Below are 21,177 nucleotides of genomic sequence, written 5' to 3' on the forward strand. Positions count from 1 at the left end.
GCTCCGGAGACAGTAAGAGCTCACAATTTTTTTTTCTTAATCCTCACCTGAGGACATTTTTCCATTGATTTTTAGAGAGAGTGCGAGAGGTAAAGACAGAGAAATAATGATGTGAGAGAAACACATTGATTGGTTGCCTCCTGCATGCACTCCTCCCAGGAGGAGCCTGCAACCAAGGTACATGCCCTTGACTGGAATCAAACCCAGGACCCTTTGGTCTGCAGGCCGATGCTCTATCTACTGAGCCAAACCGGTTAGGGCTGGAGCTCACCTCTTCTTCAAGGCCTCGTCAGGCTGACTCCAACCCGGCCCCACTTGTAAATGCCCCTCCCTCACCTCCTGCCCAGATTTAGGGGGGCAGGAGAGCACCTCCCTCCAAGACTACAGACCAGATGTGAAGTCGTCATTCTGCACTCCTCTGAGGACCTGGGGAGCGAGGCGAGGGAGAGAGAAGAAAAGCAAGGCTTTTTGTCTCCACTCCCCCCGGGTTGCCAGTTGGAATGGACAAGCCCAATTCTCAATCTGTTTGGGGGGATGGACCCCCCAGCATCACCTCGGGAATTTGAAGATAAAGAAGCCTGTCTGAGTGCTGTCTCTGAATTCATGGGGGGACCTCCCAAATACCCCCACTTCCAGGTAAAACCAGAGACCTTGGTGCTCTGTGGGTGTATGGGTGCTATTAGACTGGGAGCGGGGCTGGCAGGGGTGGGGAAGGGTCCTGTGCTGGGATTTACTTGAGCTTCCCTCCCCCTGGACAGAGTGGGAAAAATGTGCTTTCAAAAGCAGAGAGATGAGTTGGGCCCTCCAGCTCCACCATCCTGCGTCCTTGAGAAAGCCCCCCTACCCCCCTACGCCCCCACCTCTGTGGTCCTCAGCTGGCCCCTCTGTGCTAACACCCTCTCCAAGGGAGATTGGGAGGCAGAGAATATCTGGGCGAAAAGTCTGGCTCCAGGCCCTGGTGTGATTATTATTAATTATTACTTTCCTGACCGTGCTAAGTGTCTACTGTACATGAGCAGGGAGGGGAGGTCCTTCTGCAGCCTCCAGGGAGGCCCAGACTCTCTTATCCTCTCTCCATTCCCAGGATATGATAACAACACCTCTGCTGGCCCAGCCCATGCCGGGGATGTGTGTTTGGAGAGAGGCAAGGAAAGCGAGGGAAAGGTTGAGTGCCTTTTTCCCCTCCCTCCCGTTAGCGTGGGTGACACCGGTGAGAAGCGAGCAGCTGACCCGGGTTTGAATTTAGAGTGTTCATTAATACGATATTATGCCATATGCTCCCGCACACTGTCTCCCTCTAATGCAGCCGCCAATTTGCTGAGCAGCCCTAATTAGTAATGGTATAATGAGAGTATTCAGAGGGTAATGTGGTGGGTGGGGATGAGAGCGAGGGGACTGCTCCTGGCCAGTGGGGGAGGGACAGGTGCTGGCTACAGAGATTTGGGGCTGGGGGCACGGGATTCACGGCCAGGGGTCATCTGGATCCAGGGCAACTTGAGGCCCAGGGAGCAGGTGCTTTCCTTCCCTCTGCCACCCCAATTCCTTAGCAGAGGCTCAAGGCTGTGGAGTGGGGTGGGCAGCAAGGGGCAGACAGGTGCAGGGAGAGGAGCGAGAACCTGGGTCAAAGAGGAAGGAACGAGTGGTTCTTTGTTTTCCACCCGGAGGTGGACGCTAGAGGAACGGCAGTGGTGGTGCTTTGAGTGTGGTGTGTGTGTGTGTGTGTGTGTGTGTGTGTGGCGGGGGGTGGGGGGTGCAAACGCTAAATCCTTTGAGTCTTTATTATGTGCCAGGCACTCTGCTGGCCCCTCGGAATCACCCTGCCAGGAGGTGAGACCAACACCATTTTTCAGACGGGGAAACTGAGGCTCAGAGAGGGTCAGAGGTCACTCAACTGGCAAAGGAATAGAGGACTGGCAGCCAGGACCGCCCGACTGCAGAGCTAGAGAAGCTCAGCTGGACCATCCCCGTGAGGATGCTGTTGGACCATCTTCGTGAGGAGGATGCTGTGGCCATGGTGACGGGGGAGCAGAGAGCATGATAGAGAGGTTAGGAGGGACTGACTACTCACACTCCTTGCCCTTCAGTATCCCCTCTGTACCCACTCCTTTCTCAGACTGCAGTTTCCCAACCTCCATCCCTGGGGTAAGATAATTCTCAGGACCCTAGCTAAGAAGCCACTATAGATAACGGCCAGGACAGACTCCACATCTTCAGCCATCACCATGCCCATGGCCGTGGGCAACTTGAGCCTCTGAGCTAATGGCAAAGTCTGCCCCTCGCCAGAGCTGAACCTCAAGGAAGAGCTAAGAGCCCCAGAGAACACAGAGTATCTGTACCCAGATTCGGGGCTTCCCCACCGGTCCTGAGCCTCCTAATGCCAAGGGTATCTGCAGAGGTAGGAGGTGGGCCCTGGGCCTGCATCTCTGAGACCCTATCACCAGCGTCCTCAGGCCCCTCCTTCCCAGGCTGCGGGGCAGCGCTCCCTCCCCAGTGATCACAGCTCTCCTGCAAACCCACGCTCAGGAGATGAAATATTCATCACGTACATATTGGCTCCTTCAGCGGCTTTTAGGGAAAGCAAATGAGACGGACTCCAGGAAGGAAATGAGTGTGAGGCATGGCGGGGTGGGGAGGGGTGAGGACAAGGGGGGCGGCACCTCCCAGCTTCAGCCTCTCTTAGATCCAGCTTCTGGGAGCAGGCTGCACCTTCGACTCCTGGGGTCCCCAACCTAACACATCCCTGCCCCCAACCACCCTCCCTCTCCACCTGCCCCAGAGCCGCAAAGCACAGGCCCATCTCACAGCAGCCACTCCCAGCCAGGTGCTGGGCCACAGGGATGAGCAGGGCAGCGAGGCCCCTGCCCCGGTGGAAGACACGGGCGATGAACGGGCACAGACGTGTGAGACATCGCAGGCAGAGCGTGAGGGACACGAAACACGTATCTTGGTTTGGGTGGGCAAGGAGGGTCTCTCTGAGCAGGTGGCATGGGTGACAAGGAAGAACCTTCCAGGCAGAGGAAACAGTGAGTCCAAGGCCCAGAGGTGGGATTAAGCTCCGCGTGTTGAAGGAGCAGTGGGCTGTCCCTCAGGGGGAGGGTCAAGTTGGAGAGGCCCTGGGCCTGATCAGGCAGGGCCTCGCAGGCCACAAAGGACTCGGGGTTGATTCTAGGAGCACAGGGACGCACTTGGGCAGAGCAGGGAGGCACTGGATTTGGAGCCCAGGGCCTGTGTGAGAGGCCTGGCAGGTCACTCAACCTTCACCTTCCTCATCTGTGAAACGGGGTCGGAAAAGCCCAGCCCACAGGGCAGCTTGGAGAGTAAGTAACAATATTTATGTGCAAGTGTCCACACCACAGCCCCTCTGCCCACCCCTCGGGGAGCCCCAAAGGTCTGCCTGCACAAGACGGAGCCACAGACCCTCAGAACCCGGACGTGGAGGCCATTCAGTGAGCATTTACGGAGCAACGGCTGTAAGCCTGGCCCTATGCTTGGTGCCAGGATGCCGTCGTGAAGGCGACAGACTCAGTCTGGACCGCAGTGACCCGGACCATCCCATTCCATAGACAGAGCACGGCAAGGTCACGGCCACACGGTGCTAGGCTGTGAGAACGAGAGCCCAGGTCCCTGACCACCTGTCCAGGGTTCTCCCCTGAATTCAGACAATGCCCCTCCTCCCAGCTCCTAGGGGAACAGGAAGCTTCCTAGAGGGGCTGCGATGGTCCTTGGAGGACAGACTGGGTTCGGCTGTGAGGAATGGAGGGATACCCAGCGAAAGGGACAACAAAGGCTTGGAGACAGAAAAGCATGGGCAAGAATGTGAAATAGTGTGTGTGTGGTGGGGGGGGGGGGGTCCCAGAGCAAAGGAGAGGGGCAGGGCATGATGGACCTGGAAGGGTATGCCGATGCCATTTCCCTGACAGTGGGAGCCGCTGGAGTTCCTGGAATTGGGCAGTGGCATCAGAAAGCTCTGTGCTGAGGGGGACGTGGAGGCAGGGAGACCCATGAGCAGACCATCGCCACGGTCCAGGTAAGCATTCCCGGAGGACTCCTCGGGGACCGGGGGCAGGGGCAGTGACAAAGAAGAAACAGGAACAATCTGAGAGGCATTAGGAGGAGGATGCCACTGGAATCGGTCCCTGATGGAGTGCAGGGAGCAGGGGGGAGGGGAGGAGACAAAGAGCTCTCCGAAGATGGGAGATTTAGCTGTTCCTTATTGATTCCACGAACATTTCCTGAGCACCTGCAGAGGGTCAGGCCCTGTGCCATTCAGGCAGGAAATTGAGCAAAATGGTGCAAAACTTGAAGGCTTGTGATTTGTGCTCTTGTTGGGATGGGGGACGGGGATGGGGACATGAGGGCGAGGGGCCCTCAGGCTCTGGTGCCCTCGCAGAGCCTTGACTTTGCCCTCTGTGAAATGGAGGCATTTCTCAGGACAGGCATCCTTTTCCCCTTCCCTGGCCCGGGAGCCACCAGCTGGTGCTCCAGGAAGCTGCTTCCGGAAAGATTCCCCAGGACTCTGGCCCCTCAAGCATGTGGCAATGAGCAGAGTGGAGAGAGAGGATGCTGGGAGGTAGACCCATATAGGGGAGCAAGGAGCCTGGTCCAGGGCTCCCATTCCTCTCAGGAATGTGGGGCTGGGGTCTCCGAGCCCCAGGAAAGGGACACTCCAGGAGCAGCGATTCCTTCAAAAACGGCAGCAGATGCTGTTTCCCGAGTCCTCTGCTTTATCTTTACACGCGTTAGAGCGGCCAATCCTCAGCCTCTAGGAACAAGGACAAGCAGCGTGCCCATGCTCCAGGTGAGGAAACTGAGACCCAGATTCCTAAGACCATTCACAGAGCCAGACTGGGAATTCAGGCTGCCTGGCTCCCCTCTCCAGCACTTAACCTCTTCTCTGACCCCCTCTCCTGATCACTGGCCTGGGACCCGGAGCCCACCTGCCATCCATCCCCTCTGCACAGGGCCCGCCCCACACCCACTGAGCAGCAGGCCCACCCACTGCCCTGCAGGGGCAGCGGCATCCAGGTGCCTCCCTGAGAGCAGACACACTGAGGAGGACTGTGGGGGGAGAAGGCTAAGGTGGATTTGCCGAGACGGGGGTGAGAAGGGCCTTACAAAGTGAGCAAAAGCGAGGCGGTCCCCTCCCAGGCCACCGGAGCTGGGGCCTGAGCCCGAGGCGCCCTTTGTCTTTGTCCTGTCACCAGTTTTCCAGGAAGTTTGGAGTCTCCCCCTGCCCTCCCCCACCCACCAGGGTGAAGGTTTGTGGGGAATGTTCTCCCGCAGAACTCGGCACGAAATAAATTCCATTCTTACTCTGCAAATGACACTGCACATAAATATTCAGTAAATTAGCAGCACGCTTTTATAGATTTATCAGTCATTGCAGGCACAAAATGACAGGCAATGTTGTAGCTGAAATATTAATGCTGACAAATTAATGATTTCTGAGTAAATGATGTCATTTTTGCACCGTTTCATTAAAATTTACTCACTTCTGCTTCATTTCTGGACCTAAAAAAAAATTAAAATAATTTCTTTCTCTCTCTCTTCTTTCTTTTTAGTGTGGGATCGGTTCCCAAACCTGAGAGGGACATAAATTTTCCCCAGCAGCACCCCGGAAACAGAGGTGAGGAGCTGGGCCGGGCTAGACTCCCTTCTTCCGGGATCTGGCGAGGGGCTGGGAGACCCCCTGGGTTCCACAGCCAGTTTCTGGGCCTCTGCCCTTAGTCTAGCTGGAACATCGCAAAATGTTTTCTCTGCATCGAGCCTGCAGTGAGGGTGGCGTCTTGGAGGGGGTGTCGCGGTGCGGGGCACGCAGGGGCTGAAGGAGTGGGAGGAAGCCATTCCCCTCCCCTCTTTGGAAACTCCTAGTACCTCTCTTACTCCCATCTTACATGGCCTCCTTTTTTGTAATAAATTTGGGGAATAACTCATTCTCTCAACTTACAGAGCAGGAAAAGGGGCAACATACTGATGTGTACGCATGCCAGACCCACTCCTCACCAAGGCTCTGGGATGAACAGATTCGAGCCCAAATCCAGGCCAGACCACCAACATGCAGCGTGACCTCGGGTGAGTATCTCGGCCTCTCTGAGCCTCAGTTTCCCTTTCTCAATCTCATTTCTCAGATTTCCTGGAAAGATTACATGGGGTGGCGTTTCAGCGTTGCACAGGGACATCCTGACCAAAGTGCTTCCTTAGATCCTGGGCCGTGGGAAAGTGAGAGGGGCTGGGGGAGGAGGAGCAGCCAGGCCCCCACTGGGGGTGGCTCCAGGGTGACTTTGCCTGGCCCTGGGGGGTAGGAGCCCTGCACAGCCAGCCTCGGCCTGGTAAACATGGCCAAATGCAAAGGAGCTCCCTAGTCCTGGGCAGCGCAACCGGAATGGAGCCGTGAGGACCAAAGAGACCAGCGACACAAAGGAGAGGCAGGGCGGCTAGCGCTGGCACTGGAGCCCAGGCTGGGAGCAGAGCATATCGGGCAATCTCGGGGCTAATTCATGTCAGGGCCGGCCTCCTATCTCCTGCACAGCCCCCGGCCCCCGCTGATAAAATTGAAGTGGAAATGAAGTTGAATGCTCAGAAGGATCCGTCAGATGACGGGGTGGGGGTGGTGCTTGCCAGGCAGCTGCTCCCTCAGCAGCCGCCCTTGGCACTGCCCTTGGCCAGGCCAGAGGGTGAGGCTGCAGGGAGGGAGGGCGCCCCCCCCCCCCCACACACACACAAAGGCCCCTCCCCAGAGGTTACGGACCACCGTCCTGGTTATCATTTACCCACCTCGGTAGTGGAGCAGAAATTGGCTGCACGTTCCAAGCTCAAAGCCAAGTGCTTAAGGTGAGTTATTCTCCTACTTAAAGCCTCCCCACCCCGGCTCCGCCCCCTGAGGTGCATCTCGTGGTTGCCCCCATTTTCACGGATGCAAACACAGAGGCACCCAGAGTTGCAGCTGGCCCAGGGACAGCTAACAGAGAGTGGCCAGATTCACACCCAGGCATCTACACACTGCAAACGGCAGCTGGAACTGACAGCGCTATAGTGGCCCTCCACCGGGAAGCCCCAAGGACAGAAGCGGGGCGCTGGCAGCTGTGCACACCTGTGATGAGGCAGCCTTCCAGCCACGATCTCCCGTGGACTCAGCATCTTGATAGGATCACCCCACCCGTGAACTGGGGCAGAGGCCAGTCTCTCAGACTTCAGATCTGTTTAGGATGAAGTCTATGCTGCACCAGCTTTAATAATAACACGATTTGGTTATTATTAACCTGTATTCATTTCTGCTTTATTTATTTGTAAACTGGCCCCTACCTACCTCACCCCTACCACAGCCTGCCTGCTCCCGGCCACACCACCGGCTCTCAGCGCCTGCAAGGCCTCCAGCTCATTTCTCTCCCCTCAGCTTGGAATGCTCTTCTTCTGGGCTACTTTTTTATTTTTCAAGAATCATGATCTTTTTTTTTAATGATCTTTTAAATAATCATTTTAATGGTGTTGATATACCAACATTTCTACACTGTATTTTTTTTTTCTCTCTCAATTGGACCAGAATGGCAGCTGGTCCTCATTTTCTCTTTTCACAGCAGCTCCTCCTTGAGAGGACATTTGATAATATTCCTTTTTGCTGAGTGGGATGGCCTTGCTGAGCCATTTTTTAAAAATATTTTTTAATTGATTTCAGAGAGAAAGAGATAGAAACGTCAATGGTGAGAGAGAATCATTGATCGGCTGCCTCCTGCACGCTCCCTACTGGGACTTGAGCCCGCAACCTGGGCATGTGCCCTTGACCGGAATCGAACCCGGACCCTTTAGTCCAGCGGTCACCAACCAGTGGTCCACGGACCACCAGAGGTCTGAAAGGTTGGCAACCGCTGATAGGCCGACGTCTATCCACTGAGCCAAACCGGCTAGGGCTGCTGTGCCATTTTTGTGGCTCTTTCTAAGTGCATGGCAAAGGAGTTCTTTTCTAAGAGGGTTTTACCTAAAGGAGCCTCTACATGGAGCTAGGACACCAGTGTTTGAGTCCTGACTCTGTCACTTACTGGTTGTGTAACCTTGGACAAGTTGCTTCCCTCTCTCTGAACCTCAGTTTCCAACTCTGTAAAAAATGGTATAAAAATAGTAATATCTACCTCACAAGGTAAATAGCAGAGATAGGTAAATAGCAATGAGATTGTGTGTGTGTGCTGGGAGATTCTGTAAGTTATAAAGTCTTATACAAACATCAGATTTTGTTAATATTCAAGGTCTCCCCGTTGCGTGTGTCCACACAGGGACCCTTGAGATCCTCTATAGTTCCCATCACACCCACAAGGACACTGCATACCCCCTCCTCCCTGCTGAATCTAAACCAATGCCTCCCAGTCCTGTTCCAGCTGTCTCAGGTCTGGAGCTCTTCGGGACCCCTTGCTACCTGCCTTGTCTAGGAATTACTTGTGCCTAGCCTGCCCCTTTCAATCTAAGAGTCTCAGAAGAAGGTGACCTTGACGTGCCCAATGCATAGCAAGGGCTCCAAAAATGTCTGTAGAATTAAATACTTTGTGTTCCTTTGTTAACTTATCAAACCAACGTTTTCTGGGATACCTTTTTGAAAGGTTTACAAAGTACAGAAACAATGAAACAACATTAAATACAGTTTTGAGAAGAGAAAAAAAATTACCTAGAATCCCACCACTCTACATGGATACTTATTCTCATTTTTGCTTATCCTTCTCCAGTCTCTGTTTTTATGCCCGAGTAGTTTACATTGCTGCAAACGCTGCATGGGTTTAGTGTCCTTTTTATTTCATTTCACATTATCTCAAACGTTTGTATACTTTCTACATTTTCATAATGACGTTTTTAATGGCACAGAGTAGATGTACCAAAATTTATTTATTTATTTTTTTTGCAATCACATGTTACTGTTACCAAAATTGAGCATGCATTACATCACAGAGGAAGTCTCAAAGCATACCAGAGAATCAACATTATACAGGACATATTTTCAGACCACAGTGTAAGGAAAATAGAAATCAACCGCAGAAAGAGATCTAACAAGACCTATGTTTTGAAACTAAAAACCAAACCTCGAAACAATTCATGGTTAAAGAGTGAATCGATGAATATTAATTACTTGGAATTAAATGATAATAAAAGGGTTCACAATTCTGAACCACTGTACATGTATAACAGAATTGAACATTGAAGTAAATGGATAGAAGCCTGGCTTCTTATTGGTGTGGTAGAAGGTTATAGGTAAGCCAGGGGTCAAGGCTAGAATGAGCCACAGTGGAGACAACAGAATGAACATATGTGTAGTTCAATATAAATACAGGTGGCTACATACAGAGTTATATATGTGTGCTACCTGGGTTAGAACACACACAGATATTTTCTTGCTTTGCGGGCTGAGAGGGCCTAGAAAGAATGACCCCGGTGGCAATGATCACACCTGGCACCCAGATCTTGGTTTCTAATAACATTCTTCAATAAAAGGAACCCAGGTTCCTTGAAGAAATGACTGATTCTAGGGCTGGGGCAGGTGTAGTGCCAGAAAGTAAGAAAGGCTCAAATACAAAACGATTCATATTTGACAGGGGTATGTCTGACAGCTTCCAGTGGTCCACACTGGGACAATTTGAGAACAAGATAAATAATGTATACTGGATTACAACCCAAAGTAAACAAATATCCAGGAGCCCACACTGATCGGAATAAATGGCTGGGAAAACAATAGGAAGGGTAAACAAATCTCCCGTGCAGAAGAATTCCGAAGAGTTTATGAAGAGTCTCTTCCCTGAGGAACTGTAGCTAACTCCCCTGTGCATAATCTTTCTTTCCAAAAAGTACAGTATGGAAAGGGAGAAAAGAGAAGTCTGACAAGCAGGACCTCAGCCAGGTGATCAAGGTCAACACCAACAGTGAGGAGTTATGTTGATACTATGTACCCTTGGTATGATGTGATGAGAATGGTACTCTACCTCTGTGGTCTCCCCCTCAGTAACCTCAGCCTAATCGTGAGCGAAACAGCAGACAAATCTCAGTTGAGTAACATTCTACAAAATACCTGACAAATACTTCTTAAAACCGTCAAGGTCATGAAAAACAAGGAAAGCCGGAGAAACTGTCACAGCCAAACAGGGCCTAGGGAGATGGATGATGAATGCAATGTGCTATCTTGGATGGGACCTGGAACAGGACATTCAGAAAAAACTAAGAACATCTGAATAAAGTTTATTTGTAAGGAGCAGTTAAAGCAGTACTTTGAGGGAAGTTTATAAACTAAATGCAAGTGTCATAGTCATTGGTGCTATTCACCAGATATGTCCGGTGCTCTGGCACGGGTAGGATGGCTCTTCCTGGTCCCTTCTGGTTACATGGGGCCAGGGAGCTGAAGTGATCGGTATAGCTTCCAGGAACTTCTAGTTACTGGAGCAAGACCATCCAGTGCTCTGTTTCTGCCACGGCAACCACCAACATTTCTGGTATCAGCTGCTCCATTAGCTGGTGGCCTAGAGTGAACATGGCATAGGGCAGAGCTCCTAGCCAACCTGTGATGGACCAGGAGTACAAGAGAGAAATAAGCCTTTCCGTTTTTAAACTACTGGGATTCTGCTGGTTATTAATGTAGCATAATTTGATTCACCGTGACTGACTGAGATAGCATGTATCTAAAAATATGTATCAGGTAGGTTACTTTCAGTTATTAAGCAACAGAAAACCCAGCTCAAATTAGCTTAAACTACAAGGGGATTTATTAACTCTATAGTAAGATGTGCTGTGGCAGAATCAGTTAATTCAAAGGCTCCGTGATGTCATCTTTCTGCTCTGCCATCTTCACTGGGAAGTTTACTGTTTAAGCCACTAAGTTTTTGGGGTAATCTATAATGCAGCAATAGATAACTAATTAACAGTGTGTAAGGATAAGACACTGGAGTCATGTAGCCATTTGCCAATATTCAGTGGTAGCCATTTGCTAACAAGTGAGGCTAGTCATTAAAATAGTGTGACACTAGCCAAGGTTTGTGAGGAGCTGCTAGCTGCCCACCAAAATCCAATGTTCCCTTTCTGCATGATAATAGAAGGGTAGTTAGGCACACAGCTGCCTGGCTGGGCACTGTATTTCCCAGTCCTTTTTGCAGGTAGCCGAGGCTATGAGTCATACCAATGGAGTATGAACTGAGGTGCTGTGTCCCTCTTGTGGGCTATAATTCTTAAAACAGTAGGCGTGTTTTCTCCATGCTCTTTCTTTTTCCTTCCTCAGACTGGAACCCAAATGTGGCCATGGCCCAGATTTCCACAGGGAATGATTAATCCACAAGCTGGGAGGAACATGGATTGCTGAATGGCTCCACAGAGCAGAGCTCACCTTGGACTATTATGTACAAAAATACAAACTTAGTTATTTAAGTCACATGATTGTTGGAATGCTGTTACAGCACCTTGGGGTTTTTTTTTTTATCCTAATTAACACAGATGTAGATAAATAAACCAATAAAGTAGAACAGAGAGCTGAGGAACACATTCATATATGGGAACATTGGACACGTTCAAGATATCACCAGTAATCACCAGGGGAAAGAAAGGCTATTGAATAATACAGCTGTGACACGTCACTCACAGAAATAAACTGTAGATACTTTAGTGACCTAAACATGAAAAACAATTAGGGGGAAATATTTTTTTCATAGCCTAGGATAGAGAAAGATTTCTCAAACAAGAAAGACACAATAAGAATAACCTATAACTTAAAAAGTAGATTTATTTAACTTTATTGAAATTGCATCTTGACTACTGCAAAATATGCCATAAGCAAGGTTTAAAGGCAGGCAATTTACTGGAGAGATTTGCAATATGTAATGTATCTATCAGAATGATAAAAAAAATATTCCTATAATCTGTAAGAAAAAGACAACCCAACAGAAAAGTGAGAAACAATAGGAACAGACAATTTACAAAAGAGGATATTCAAATGGTCTTTAAAGCCATAAAAAGAAAAATGAGAAACTGTTTTCACCCATCGGATTGGGAAAAATTAAGAGGTTGAACAATAGAAAACATTGGTGAGGACCTCAGGAAAACGATACTGTTATACATAGCTATTGGAAATGTAAATATTGCCACTCTGAGAGCAAATAAGTAGCACCTAATAACATTTTAGAATGTATACACTCTATGACCTAATTAGAACATTCAATTTCTATGTATGTTCCCTGAAGAAACTCTGTCATGTGTACACATAGATATGTGTACTATTGTTTACAAGTTGCCGCATATTGGAAACAATCTAAACTACTATCTACAGGGGAATTAATGACATATGATGTGTTTATATAATGGGATATTATGCAACAGTTTAAAAAGGATGAATTAGATTTACACATATTGACTTGGATCATTTTAAATAATGTAATGTTGGGTAAATAGAAACAAGATGCACAATGATATGAAAAGTATAGCAGCTATATATTGTCAAATGTAAAAATAGTATACATTATTTACAGATACATATGAATAGACATAAAAGTTTTTTTAATGGAAGAATTCACTCCAAACTCAGAATAATGGTTTCCTTTTGGAGAAAGGGTATAGACCTGGGAATGGCAGTTCGAGGAGACTTTATACCTACAATGTCATTTACTTAAAGCAAAAGCAGCAAAAATGACAAACTATTAACTTTACCAACTGTATCAGTCAAGGTCCAATCAGGAGTGAAGAAACACACAGGGCAATTTTAATATACAAAAAAACCCTATTAACTAGTAAAGGATGGTTTAATCACTAAAATGGGTATAAAAAAAAAAAAAGGCTGCTAAAGGACACAGGAGTAGCAAACATGGGGAGCAGCGACTATATCTAGGGCTGAGAGGAGTATCCAAGGAAGGAACACACTGGAAGAGGGCCCCCCAATCCAAGACTGAGAGTCCGACTGGAGAGAGGATGTGGCTATGGACCCTAGGGAGGTGCTTCAGCCACAGCTAGTCCACAGCTGGCAGTCAGGAAGCTGCCCATAGGGCTGCCAGTGTCACTCACTGGAGGGTGAGCACCACTGGGTCTCCCATATGCTGTTGGCAGCTGCTCCAGGGGAGCAAGGATTGCACAGGAACAAGGAAGAGAGGACCCCTTCCTCTGCTATGCCGTGTAGTACTCTAGCGCCCCCTACTCACAAAACCTAACACTGCATCAGCTGATAAAGAAGTGTTTGCAGGGTCCAGCTCCAGTATTACAAAGCAGGGCAACACAGGTGGATTGGGCGCTGAGAGGCAATACATTGATAACTGGCACACTAATGAAGGGTGGGGGTGGGGGGGGGACACAGATGTTGGTTATATCATTCTTCATGTTCTCTGTAGTTTAAGGATCTTATAATAAAAATATTAAATCATTACAAGTTAAATACTTTTTAAAACAAAATTTTAAAGTTAACCAGTAAGAGAATAAAAAAGTTATTCCGAAGCACTAGGGGAGAATGGTACAAGGGAGAGTCATGATGAGAAGATCAGAATCTCTGGAAGGATAAAAATTAACCAGGAGCTAAAACCAAGAGCCATTTGTTTTTGGCAAAAAAAGAAAAAAAAAAAAAGAAGAAATGTTTCCCCTTGTATCTATCAAGAAGACCACATTAGTTAAATACAGAAAAAAAGTGTAAATGGGAAAAATCTGCTTATTAAAAGACAAAGACTTGAAGATGGAATCAAAATTAAAATCAAATTATTTGCTGTTAATAAGAGATACCCCTCAAAGAGACAGAAAAATATTGAGTACAGAAATGTTTCTCCATGACCATTCTGTCCTTTTCTTCCTTCTATTCTCTACTTACAAAAACCCTTCTAATACACATATGTCTTTGCTTGTACATGCCTAAAATCTCAAAGATTAAGAAGCTGATAAAATTGGTTACCTCCTGGGAATAGGTGGCGGGGGGGGGGGGGAGACTTTTCACTGTATAACTTTCTGGACCTTTTGAATTGTGAACAGTATGTACACATATGACTCATTTTAGAAAAACAACAAACTATCTAACTAAAATATAAAACCAAAACCAATGGTCTTTAAGAAATAGCTGCTTCCTTCCCTCAAAAAATTAAAAATAGAATTACCACATGATCCAGCAGTTCCACTTTTAGGTATAGACTCAAACAAATTGAAAGCAGCGTCTCGAAGAAATATTTGCACACCCAAACTCATAGCAACACTATTCCAACAGCTAAGACATAGAAGCAACCCAAATGTCCATCAACAGGGGAGTGGGTAAACAAAATGTGGTATGGCCATACAATGGAATATTATTCAGTCTTAAAAAGGAAGAAAAGTCTGACATATGCTCCAACATGGATGAACCTTGAGGACATTGTGCTAAGTGAAAAAAAGCCAGTCTCAGAAAGACAAATACTACGTAACTCCACTTATATGAAGTACTTGGAGTAGTAAAAATCAGAGCTATGGAAAGTAGACTAGTGGTTGCCAGTGGCTGGGAGAACGGGGGAATGAGCAGTTATTGTTTAACTAGAGGCCCGATGCACAAATTTGTGCATGGGTGGGGTGCCTCGGCCTGGCTGGTGATCAGGGCCAATTGGGCCATCTTGCCCAGTCCCAATCAGGGGCCGATTGGGGCTGACCAGGGGGAAGAACCACGGAGGTTGGCCAGCCATGGGAGGTTGGCTGTGGGAGCGCACTGACCACCAGGGGCAGCTCCTGCATTGAGCATCTGCCCCTGGTGGTCAGTGTGCATCATAGCGACGGGTCGACCGGTCATTCGGTCGTTTGGTCAACTGGTCGTAATGGTCGCTTAGGCTTTTATAGGTAGGTAGGTAGATAGATAGATAGATAGATAGATAGATAGATAGAGAGTTTTGCAAGATGAAAAGTGTTCTGGAGAAGAAGATTGGTGGTTGGTAGTTGCACAACATGAATATACTTAATTCCACTGAACTGCACACTTAAGAATTATTAACACAGTCAATTTTCCATTATGTATGTTTACCACAATAAAAAAGATTGGGAAAAGACTAAACCATCCCTTTCCAAGAGGCCTTTCCTATATGCCTACTTCCCACAGGTCTCCCCTTCTCTGGCCCCGTGTTGTGCCTATGAAAGTCCAGCTCATCCCTGGGTGTGCTAGTCTCCTGTGCACAACCACAGACTCAGACACCTGAGGACAGGGGCTGTGTTTTATTCCTTTTCTTTTTCTTGTTTTAAGTCCATACTCTTGGTGGGAAAGTACTTCAATGAATACTTGATGGAACTGACACCTTCCTGGGTTAAGTCTACCTTGGGAGAGCGTACTTTCTGGGGCTCTGGAAACAGGAACCACTTGGTGATGTGGAGGAGAGAGCCCAGGCTTCAGAGTCAGCCCACCAGGGTGGAGAAGCCAGCCCAGCCACTGTCACCTCAGGCCCACAATTGCTCCAGGCCGAGTCTCAGTTTTCCCCTCCAAAAAATGGGATAGCAATGTGCGATGAAATGTAATGTGGGTCATTCTTACTGCCTTCTACACCGAGAGAGCTCACCGTTCGCGGGCTTGTCCCTTTCCTGCCTGTGCTTTTCTCTCTTTCTATGTCAAGCAGCTGAGAACAGAACTCTGTCAAGGGAACAGAATGCTTAGTTATTTGCTCCCTTTTTATACCTTTTTCCCTTTTGAGATAACTATAGACTCACCTGCAGCTGGAATAAACTGTACAGAAAGATCTTCTATACCCTTATCCAGTTTTCCTCAGTGCCAAGATCTTGCATAATGATCATGACCAGGAAACTGACATTGGTACAAGCCACTGACCCTACTCAGATTTCACCCGCTTTGCATGCACGTGTGTACTTAGTTCTACGTTCACCCGTTTTGCATGCATGTGTGTACTTAGTTCTACGTTCACCCGTTTTGCATGCATGTGTGTACTTAGTTCTACGTTCACCCGTTTTGCATGCACGTGTGTATGTGTATTTAGATCCCTCATGCTACCCTTTTATAGTGACAGCCCTTAGTTACTGTGCAATAAGGGCTCCTGCTTCAGAAGGATCTTTACCCCAGGGATCACTGAGGGGTTTTTCAAACACAGCAATCCTCCCAATCCTACTACCCCTGTTGCCTTTCTTTTTCTCCCACGTCTTAAAGTTCCCCTATTTTTATTTATTTTTTTGTTGTTCTTTTGTGTCTGGCTTCTTATAAACTTTTAAATTGAATTTATTGAGTGACATTAGCTAATAAAGTTATATAGGCTGGGCGGGTATATAATTCTATGATACATCACCTGTATATTGTACTGTGTGTTTAACAGCCCAAGTTTAAAGGTCCCTTAGAGAATTGGATTGAGTAACAGGTGCATCAGAGAATTCCCTAACCACCTGGATTAGAGTGTGTCCCTATGTCCCCTGGAGCCCTTGGACCCGAGCAGGCCCCTATTCCAACGGAGATCTCTCAGTGACAGCCCATGCATGTCCTCTGACATGCACTAAACCCGCCCAGTCCTGCTTCTCTGTGCCTCTGTGGTATCAAAGAGAAACCATCACTCTTACTACCTGATTCAGAGGCTCCTGAAAGCTGGATTTACCACCTGTAGTCAAGTCCTGCAGGAAGCCTGGGCCAGTGAGGGTTCATGTTGGCCAGCTCCATGCTCCTGAGTCACCTTCCTCTCCCTGAGTGGGGGACCTCCTTGGAGCTGCCAGTTTCAGTTCTGCGTCTTTTCATCCTCAGAAGACAATATAGTCCTGGGGTGTTTGGGGCCATGCCAAGGGAGCAACTGGTCAGACTAGGAACCCAGAACTCTCACCATGTTCCCATCAAGTGGCTTGCTTCTCTGAGGAATGAACCCCATCAAAGGTGCCTCTTTCTTTGTTACATGGAGATACACTTCTCAGCTATGTGCTGAGGTCCCTTGTGGCTTCAGTGATACTGGGATTCCAATCTCTCTGTGGCCCCCACCCCCATCTATAAAATGGGACCAGCCACCCTCAAAGGGCTCTCTATTTTTTTAATTGTGTGTTTTTTTTAAAAAAATATATATTTTATTGATTTTTTACAGAGAGGAAGGGAGAGGGATAGAGAGTTAGAAACATCGATGAGAGAGAAACATCGATCAGCTGCCTCCTGTACACTCCCTACTGGGGATGTGCCCGCAACCAAGGTACATGCCCTTGACCGGAATCGAACCTGGGACCCTTGAGTCCGCAGGCTGACGCTCTATCCATTGAGCCAAACCGGTCAGGGCTAATTGTGTTTTTATTAATGTTAGAGAGACAGGAAGCCAGGAGGAGAAAGAGACAGAAACATCCATTGGCTGCCTCCAACACACCACCTACTGGGGATCAAGCCTGCAACCTGGGCATGTGCCCTGACAAGGAATTGAACCAGTGACCCCTTGATGCATAGGACAGTGCTCAACCAACTGAGCCACACCAGCCGGGCTCACAGGGCTCTCTTGGTACTAAAGTGAGGTCACCCTGCAGTAGGCCCAGAGCCTTGGAGCTAAGTGCTCAGTGAGAGGAGCTGTTAGCTGCCATCCCATTTGTCATGCTTCTCCTGCATTCCCGAGACGCCTCCTATGTGTGCCACTCCCTGGGGCTGGATTTGCCACCCTCATGTTTTCATATCTTTCTGCAGGAGATTAATTGCCCTAAGAGTTGGGTTTCCTCCTCCCAAGGGTCGGAGAAGTAACCAAAACAGGTGGTGTGTAATCAGGGACTTAAAATGATTCCACTGTCCCCTGGCTGCAACCCCTGTTTCCCAGGCCACCTAAGCCACTTCCAATTTTACAGGATTAACTTGCTTCTCAGAATCTCCAAAACACCCAAGGTCTCCCTCTGGCTCTCCTTCAGGGCCCAGGACTTCCCCCTGGAAGAGTGAGGGATGGGTAGTGGGGGGCAGAGCACAGATCTTGCTTCTCTTCTTCCTCAGCCCCTCACCACCCCCAGCCCTGCTGCCATCACATGAAACCTGGCACCCCGGGGTGTCCCTGGGGTGGGGGTGGGCCCGACTGGCCTCGCTCTCTTTACAGGGAGGCAGGATTTGGCTAATAAGAACCAGCTGTATTGCTAGTGGGTTTTACTCGGCCCCTCCCCTGCCCTTGCTCTGATAGCTGTGAGAAACTGATGACAACCTGTTTGACCTCTGACCTCCGAACTTGACCTGCTGCTAATACCTCCAGCTGCTGATTGCCGGTGGAGCCCTTTGTCTCAGGCTGTTTGGGAGCCAAGACAGACAAATGATTTCTATTTGTCCTCTGGTGCCTCGGATGGAGCTGATCGATAGGAACCGCGAATGATGTCAAGGATTTGTCACCAGGGCTTATGAATGACAAAAACGCTCCTCGACCCCTCCTCTTCCTCTTCCCCAAAGAAACACCTTTGGGGGGGGGGGGATACTGAAAGCCAGAGAAGGCATATTGATTTTTTTTCTTTCTTAAATAGCAGCTCCAGCCACAAAAGAGAGAAAGGCAACACTTTTCTAAAATGCAGCAAAAAGCTTCCCAGAAAGAGAGACTGGTGATTAGATCAGCTATTGCATTTAAGTATCGCAGGCTGCTCCACACAACTGCCCCATTTTGTCTGCTGAAGGCTGCTGACTTCTCCCCCACCTCTGAGCATTGCTGGCTGGAAGGAGGCTCCTAAGAAGGCATTTTGCTGCCTCAGTTCTTCATCTGCCTCCAGCTCTTGCCCTTTTTCTCATTTTTCCCAGGCTGGGCATGGGTCAGGCACCCAGGTCTATGAATCTGGGCTAGTCTCTCTTCATTTGGAGATTATCAGCAGCCTTTGATATTGGCTTCTTACTGGGAAAAGAGAAGGCAGAGGGTGGGGAAGTGGTAGCAATGATGGGGGGCACACAAGTTGGGAAAGGCCTCCTCAAGTCCTCCATGCAGGGGTGGGGCAGGTTTCAGGGGAGTCTGAGAGGCAGAAGGCCCCACAGCAGGTGGGGAAGCGGGGAGCCTCCTGCCCCTCACTTGCATATCTGATCATTTATTGCTGTCGATGGGACCACAGGGCACAGTCACTCATCTTTGGGAAGCTGTCCCCCCTCATACAGACAAGCAAAGCATTGCAAGATGGATTCTGGGGCAGGAAGTAGGAAACCTGCCCAGGCTGGGAGTGGTGATGGGGCTGAGGTGGTTGGGGGCTGCCTAGAGGAGGGGATATCCTTAGGCTTGGACAGATGAGTAGCAGTAGAAATTGGGCCACTGCATTCCAGCTGTGAAGACCAAGGACTTCACAGATGCTGGAAGTGGAATCTTCAGGTAATGTCCTACTGGAGGCCACACATGGAGCCTCAGAGTGAGCTGCTATTGCATTAATGATTAGGAGGCTCAGTTTTCTCATCTGTGAAGTGGACACAGCAATAGAATTAGCCTCACAGGGTTGCTGAGAGTATGACATGGTATAATCCATGTCAAGGGTTTATACTGTCTTATAGTACATGATGGTTGGTCTCGTCATTGTTATTATTTTTACCTGTTATTATCTGAAGACACTTTGAATGAGAGTAGATATAGACACCCCTGTATCCCACACACCCTAGCTAGAGCCAGGACCTGGGTACAGTCAGGAAACTGAATGAATAGGGCTCTGGCAGGACAAGGTCAGAGCATGGCTCTGGAGAACACCAGAATGACTTCTCTCCCCAAGTACAGGCCCTGGGCACAGACAGCAAGGAACGCTTGCTCTCAGGTGGGGCTCAGACAGACTAGCTATAAGGATGCTAGGTGAATTAGGTCCTTTTTACTGACTGCTTGGACTCTTCCACTAGCTGCTTACCTGGCCTCAGGCCTCTTCCATTATCTACAGCAGCATCAGAGCTACCTTCACATCCCCAAATCTGATCATGACACTTCTCTGTTTAAAGCCCCCCATTATCTTCAGAATAAAGCCAAAGTCCTTATCCTGACATTCAAGGCCTTCCCCAGCTTAGGCTCTAATCTATCATTTAAGTCTCTCCCCAAGCCACTATATCATGCTCCCTATTTTTAAGAAAAGGTTTTTATTGACTTTAGAGAGAGAGGAAGGGAGAAACATCGATTGGCTGCCCCCTGCATGTCCCCTACTGGGGATCGAGCCTATAACCCAGGCATGTGCCCTGACTGGGAATCTAACCAGCAACATCTTGGTGCATGGGATGATGTTCGACCCACTGAGCCGCTCGGGACAGGGCCATGCTCCCCGTTTTGCAATCACTAGTTTTGTAACCCGCTAACCACACACTACCAGGCCTTTGTTCAAGTTGGTCCCTCTGCCAGGCATGTCCCCTTCATCTCTATTTTAGTAAGAATATCCCCCTCTTTCTCTGTATCTCCCCACAGCACATTCTAGCGCTTACCAGCCCTTGATCAGAACGATTCTGCCCACTGTCTCGTGTCTAGACTGGGGGCTTCCGGATGCCAGGACCCATGCTGTGCCAGAATCCTCCCACCAGCTGTGTGTTGACTGGACTCGCTGGGAGATGCTTGGAGCTTAAAGAAAACTTAGGAATTAGTGAGGGATGGAAGGGTGGGTGCTGCACTCTAACAAACAAAAGATAATGGCGGGCAAGGGATTTTAGGTAGATCAGAATGTGAGGTTATTGAAAACTTGGTTGGTGCCATTGGTGACTCACAAATAGAGGCTTAATTTTTTTTAAAACACTGAAAATATGACAAACTCATTGTAGAATATTCAAGCAATATGGAAAAGTATAAAAAAAAGGAGTAAAATTCTTGTACAATCCCCTTGTTTTGATTAGGAATAGTTCTTCTACAAGAGACAGAAAACCCACCCCAAACTGGCTGAAGCATGTGGGGATCATTGGCTCATGGGACTAAGGAGTCAGGGGCAGGGTTGGCTTCAAATGATGCCCTCTGGACCTGATTCATCCTCTCTCTCTCTCTCTCTCTCTCTCTCTCTCTCTCTCTCTCTCTCTTTCTCCCCCCCCCCCCCTCCCCGCATCCCTAGGCTCTCCTCCAAGCTGGCTCTGTGCATGGGCTTCTCCTCTGTGGTTCCAAGATGGTGGTGGCTATCCCAGGTCTCAGATCTCTGAGCTTCGAGTCCAGCAGGGAAGACAGTCTGTCTGTGGAAGGCTGTCTTTTGCCATAGAGACCACAATATCTCACATCTCACAAGCTCTTCAGCAATGTGACCTTGTACTTACCCATCAAAAGGTAGAGTCTAATTCCCCTCCCCTTTGGATCGGAGATGGCTTTAGCGACTCATTCGTAACCAATGGAATGTGGCAGAAGAGATGCCGGCATG

The 21,177-nt window shown here is 48.6% G+C and overlaps 1 protein-coding gene across 1 annotated transcript; it reads left to right on the forward strand.

Moving 5' to 3' along the window:
- Positions 1-534: 534 nt before the first annotated feature.
- Positions 535-12,524, forward strand: LOC308531849 (uncharacterized protein; the record flags this gene model as incomplete). The annotated part of the gene is made up of 5 exons (XM_081108947.1): positions 535-636; positions 3,921-4,027; positions 5,562-5,626; positions 5,950-6,072; positions 11,237-12,524. 5 exons carry the CDS (start codon positions 535-537, stop codon positions 11,284-11,286), a joined length of 447 nt encoding a protein of 148 aa, XP_080965073.1. The 3' UTR covers positions 11,287-12,524.
- Between the last annotated feature and the right edge of the window lie 8,653 nt (positions 12,525-21,177).

This window comes from Myotis nattereri, assembly GCF_964212035.1.
Source record: "Myotis nattereri genome assembly, chromosome: 16".
NCBI lineage: Eukaryota > Metazoa > Chordata > Mammalia > Chiroptera > Vespertilionidae > Myotis > Myotis nattereri.